Source organism: Coffea arabica, chromosome 2c (assembly GCF_036785885.1).
Source record: "Coffea arabica cultivar ET-39 chromosome 2c, Coffea Arabica ET-39 HiFi, whole genome shotgun sequence".
Taxonomy (NCBI): Eukaryota; Viridiplantae; Streptophyta; class Magnoliopsida; order Gentianales; family Rubiaceae; genus Coffea; species Coffea arabica.
The window spans coordinates 6,894,523-6,900,279 of NC_092312.1; the positions used below are offsets into that span (position 1 = coordinate 6,894,523).

At 35.3% G+C, this 5,757-nt stretch overlaps 1 protein-coding gene across 1 annotated transcript; it reads right to left on the reverse strand.

Moving 5' to 3' along the window:
• Positions 1-469: 469 nt before the first annotated feature.
• Positions 470-1,861, reverse strand: LOC113722288 (ribonuclease S-2). Its single transcript, XM_027245695.1, has 2 exons — positions 1,522-1,861; positions 470-1,104 (listed from the first exon to the last, which is right to left on the reverse strand). The coding sequence occupies exons 1-2, from the start codon at positions 1,771-1,773 to the stop codon at positions 649-651; spliced, it is 708 nt and encodes a 235-aa protein (XP_027101496.1). The 5' UTR covers positions 1,774-1,861; the 3' UTR covers positions 470-648.
• Between the last annotated feature and the right edge of the window lie 3,896 nt (positions 1,862-5,757).

Genomic DNA, 5,757 nt, shown 5'->3' on the forward strand with positions numbered 1-5,757 from the left:
TTTGAAAAACATTTCTATAAATACTTAATTCATGCAGAGCCCAAGTCCTTGTGACTTGATTTTAGAAGCATAGCAGCCATGAGCATCGTCAACAAATGAAAAGAGCAAAGCTGTGGCAGAGAAATTGTAATCGATTCACCTGATTGATACTGTTGATGGTGTTGTCATTTGGGTGCTTCGGATTCCCCTTTTTTTAAATTTGGAATTTCCAAGTTATAATCTTCGTGTCCTGTACTTTGTTTACTTTTCTTATTTATTATTATTATTGATATTATTGTTTGTTGCCTGGTGAATTTGATTGATCTCATTTTAATTAATAGTTGGGAAGAGAGAATTTTTTCTGAATTGTGATTTACTCTGATATCTATTTGCTTGCACCAATTCCGTTTTTCCAACGACTTTGATACTGTTGTTGTTGAGTGAAGATACTGTAGGGAAGCTCTCGTGGAAAAATAGCACGAAACGAGGATGATAAAAATTCACTACCATCATCTAGCATTTCTCTTCAGTAACAACAGAACAAAGAACAAGCTAGCGTAAACACCAAATTTATTAAAAAGAAGAAGAAGAAGTAAGAAATAGAAAATGTCGCATGCTTCTACTCTGAACCATATCCTTCCAAGTAATTCCGCTTAACAATAATAATAATTAAAAGTTCGTTGGTAGATAGATTCTACTTGACCTTCTTCCACAAAATACATTACCTGGACGAGTACAATTGATCACTCGTTTTCCTAGAACATCATAGCAAAGGACCACCTCCATCAATATCTTGTTGTTGTTATAATAGCGGCACCGCAACTCTGGCCTAGCTTGAGTAAACTTGGAGATGGCCAACATGACGTCCCGAACTCTAGGCCACGGCAATTGGATTGGAGATCGTGCGTTAAAGAATATATACGTAAGATCATAGGTAAACATCAGCGTCTTTGCTAGATTAAAGTAGTTTTGTTGGTTGAAAACATTCTCCGAACATGTGCCATGACGATTCCATTCCATGGCCCAAAAGTTCTGCTCAATGCGCCAATTACCTTTTGCAGATGGGGGTTTTGACAAGAAATAGTCATACCAATAATTATCCCGTGCATTTATGCTTCGCTGATCCTACAAAAACCCACTTACATATTAAAAAAATTAATTCCATTAAGCGAATGAAAATAGTATGGTTCTATCTTTTTTTAGCTAGTATATAATAATTTTTTTAGGGGTTAATATTGTAAATTTATATTTGTTAAGTAGAACAATTTAAAATTTTTATAATCATGTCCAAAAAGGAAAACTTTTGTCATATAAAACACTTTAATAGAAGCTTTACTAGAAGTGATGATATGCAGAAAGTAATTGTTGGTAGAGTGATTGTAATAGTGAAGAAATACTGGGGAAATTTATGTATTATATAAATTAAACAATTTATGGGAATTGAAGATATGCAAAAAGAGACAGATGGCATAATTGAATAAACTATAGCGTGCATGTCAAATGTACTATAATTATATAAATTACTAGTATGAAGTCTTTAACCTTTAGTGGTATGTAACGGGTGCCGCCACAATTATACAAAGGTTGCGTGTAATTATCTGGCCAGAGCCCATGCAACGTAAACTTGGGTACTGGCGGTGTTCGCTTGCATGGGTTTAGGCTACAACGTGATGGACCCCAGAATGAAACTAGCCGGAAGAACTCGTATTGACCACTGATTTTTTGGGCATCGATAATAAGCAAAGCCAGTGTCAGTGTTAAATAGGACCTTGTCAAACAGTTGGATCCTGCCATACGGAAGGGTTTGATGAATTATTTTCTGGATGTTTACACAGAAATTTGGGAGGGAGCGAGCAAGCCAGGGGAGCATCCGGTCAAGTGACCACATACGAAGCACCTTCGTCGGAGTACTTATAATCCACTCACTATCACGGCATGTGATGGATTGGACTTTGAGACCCCACAAAGTTAAAACATAGCAAATCCTTTGCCAAACAATATTAGGCAACTCATATCGCGGCATGTGATGGGTCGGCTCTCCAAAGGCGTAAATTCACATGTAATATGAATATGAAATGTCCCACCAAGGCTGCATATGAGTGGAGTCATTCTTATCACGAGCTGTTTGACTCGAGCTACTCGAAACTCGACTTAATCGTTAGTTTGTAATTTACTTCGATTATATTTATATTTTTTATTTTTTTGTTTTAATAAAAAATTATATACATCTCTAATATTTTATTATTTATTAAGAAAAATTACTGTTTTATTCATTTTTAAAAATAAAGTTTTTATTTTTTTAAACTCAAACTCGACTCGGGTTGAATTTGGGGTCAAACTCGAGTTTAAGTTTTACATTAAAAACTCGTCGAGTTCGAATTCAAATTTGATAAAATTAAATTGAAATTCAACTCGTTTAAATTAAAATTCGATTCGACTAAACTCTTTTGCCGTCCTAATCCCAATTTTCACATTGCATTGAAATTTATTTAATCAGGAAATTGTATCATATGTTATTCAACTTAAGTTCTACAGTATTTTTGCCTGATCAATTTTGGGTTTTTTGAGTGTTCAAGATTTTTCGAAAAGAATGGTTCAGATTAAGTAGAAAGCCTTTCGTGAGAATGGTTAAATTAAGTAGAAACCGTTTCCTATTTCAAGCCTTGATATGATAAAAAAAAATGCAATAAGATTCGAAGAAAACTTGAAGACTCTGTTGCGTTGGAACTTAAAGATGGGATACGTGTATGTTCTTTAGAGAAAATCCTATATTTGGGCATAGGTATAGGTATAAAAGGGCAGAAGTTTGAAGACATGTACATCATCTTACTTATCTTTCAAAAAAAATAAAAAAAGAAATTCTATCTTGAAAACATGCAAGCATATAAGGGCTACACCACCTTAAATGTTATCTCTCTCATTTTTATTTATTAATAAAGAGGTAATACTTAACATATGCATCCTTGATTGTGATTGGCTAGGTTGTAGAAATACATAACACGACACAATTCATTGAATATAAGACATATATAAGCATTAAATAACTTTAAATGTTGTCCTTTTAACAAAAATTTAGATATTTATTCTTAATTTGCCAAGTCACAAACATGACATGGCATGATTTGATTGGTAGAGACACTCCAACATATTTAATTGGTCAAAACAGCCTAACAAGCCACGTGAAGAAACATAAATGGCTATCTAATAACAAAACCTCCAGATATGCATGACATATCACAATATTCTATTAGATAAAATAAAGACACAAAAATAATTTATAAATTAATGATAATTTTTAATTAATTAAAATTCCATTGTCTACACCCTACTCCCCTCCTTTTACTTCATTATGAAGAAAAAGCGGGCATTTTGAAAACTGAGGGAGTTTTGATTTTCATCATGCAAGGTGGGACTCTCTTGCCCTGTTACAACTATGATATCAATTGCTAATCTTGAGAATCCTGTTCAAGAGCTCATCTTAATTGTTGTCCTCTGTATCTTGTATGGGGTAATTGTGTTAGCTTGTTTGATTCCGCTACTAAAATCTGCTTAATGGAAAATATAATGCATCCATCAAAACCAGTAGCATACTAGATATGCCTGTTTGTGCTCTTTAATACTGCTATAACTTTGTCCAGGGTGGAATCCTATCTTGCGGGTTATTTGGATTGGGAGTCCTTTAGTAGGCATTGGCATTGGATCCCTTCTAAAATAGTTGTCGGTGCAGCACAAAATTTCCACGTGAACTAAATAACCGAATGATATACTGTGACTAAATTCTCAATCTTTGCAAGTCATCCTAGACATGTACGACGTCCTCCTTCAAGTGGAACAAAGCATTTAGGAGCACTGAACACACGGTTGCAAATCCTGCATGATCAAACATTGCAGGTCCTTGGATCATGCTATCGTCCATATGTCTCATAACGATAACCCAGAATGTCTGGTTATGGATTTAATAGATGTTTTGTCAGTTCCATGCAACTGATATGCCATGATGAATTGGAACAACTGAGACCGTGACTGTGATTGTGATCTAGGTGACAATGGTTAACCATAGTTCCATGTTAATAGGAGCAATATAATTGCCGCTGCAAAGTGAAATATTTCCAAATTGATATCCAAGTTCTTAATCAAGAGGGAAAAGAAGGGTAAATTGGTTAATTTTATCCTTGAACATTTTTGCTAAAGCTGATTAGTCCTTAAATTTTAGTTTTGGCCAATGTGGTCCTTAAATTTAAATTTTGAGTCCAATTCGATTCAACCACCAGCCTTTGGGCTAGTAGCCACCACCAATGCATTAAAGTTTGGTGAACCCTTGTCTCCCACCAATTTGCCACAATTAAACATGGCCTTGTTTGAAAAATCCAGGCGGGTGCGTATTGCACCCGTCTGGTCCGGTGGTGGTTCAGTCCCCTCCAGATTACCCCAAAGCCTCTTCAGGCCCTCCCCTCCTCATAGTGTAAGAAGCTATGTTATCGACAAAAAAAAAAAGTCCAATTCGGTTCCTTTACAGCGAGCCACCACCTAAAACCATCCAAGTTCTAATTTATTAGTTAAACAAGGATATTTTTAAGAGCTGTAGATGGATCCACATAAAATGAAGTGTTTTAAAAATTTTAGAGATAGTTTTAAAATTTTTAAATAAGTTTTCACCCCTCCCCCTCCCTCAACCCTCCCTACCAAACATGTCCTCCCATCTCCACCACATCCCTTCCTCTGCCACCTTTCCCAATCCCCACCACTGCTACACTATCCCTTCCCCATACCAAACCCACCACCCTCCGTAGTCTCCTACCATTACCCCGTCGCCCCCTTCCCTTTCCCTTGTCTCCCATCAATCACCATCACCTCCTTTCTTTTTTCCCTTCCTCCTCCTCCCTCTACCCTCTTGCTTTCCTCTTTCTTCCTGCTCTCCCATCTTCATTATTACTTAAAAGCACAATTGCCACGTAGGTCATGCATTTTTAAGGTAATAATATATGTATGGTGTTCCTATAGTATAACTCCACATATCTAGGCACAATTTGCTATTTCATACTTTCTTAATTTCAATTTTTTTTGAAGGCCTTAATTTTAGTATGTTAAGCAGCAGAAACTCTTAACTAATTACATAATTAGGGTGCCTATACCAAAATGTATTGTTATAGATCAAAACGTGAATTTTTGTTTTAAGGCGACGATGATTAGGTTTAGTGGAATCTAGTTGATTGCACCATTATTGAGCTCCCACCAATTACCTATAGTTATTCATTCTGTGATAAATTTGATGGTTGCAAGGTGGTGGTGGTACTGAGTGCTGATGCATGTGTAAAGAGTCCTTTTGTTTTACTGTGCGATTGTAATAGGATAACTCCCATTGCTAGAAACAGTATTGTTAGACCCGAACCGGATCAATTGGTCAGACCATGAACTAGCTTTCTTCCGAGATGGTTAGCAGTACAAAATTACTTTGGTAAAAAATCAGTTAAAATCATAAAAAATCAATAAAACCAATAACCCAATTCAATTGTTTGACTCGGTTCTCAAACTTTTATTTTTTATTTTTTTCAAACATAATTTGAACTACCTAAATTATAAAATTTTCATTTACTAATAGGAATAAAAAAAAACCATCCACTTAGTATAAACACCAAAATCACTCACACCCCAAAACAATCTCTAAACCAAGAAGTTTTCATCTTTGTCATCTTATTAATTTATTATCAGTGATTCCTACTCACATTAGAGAGCCATATTCCCAACAAAAATAATTTCAAATTGGGTATGATTTGTTTT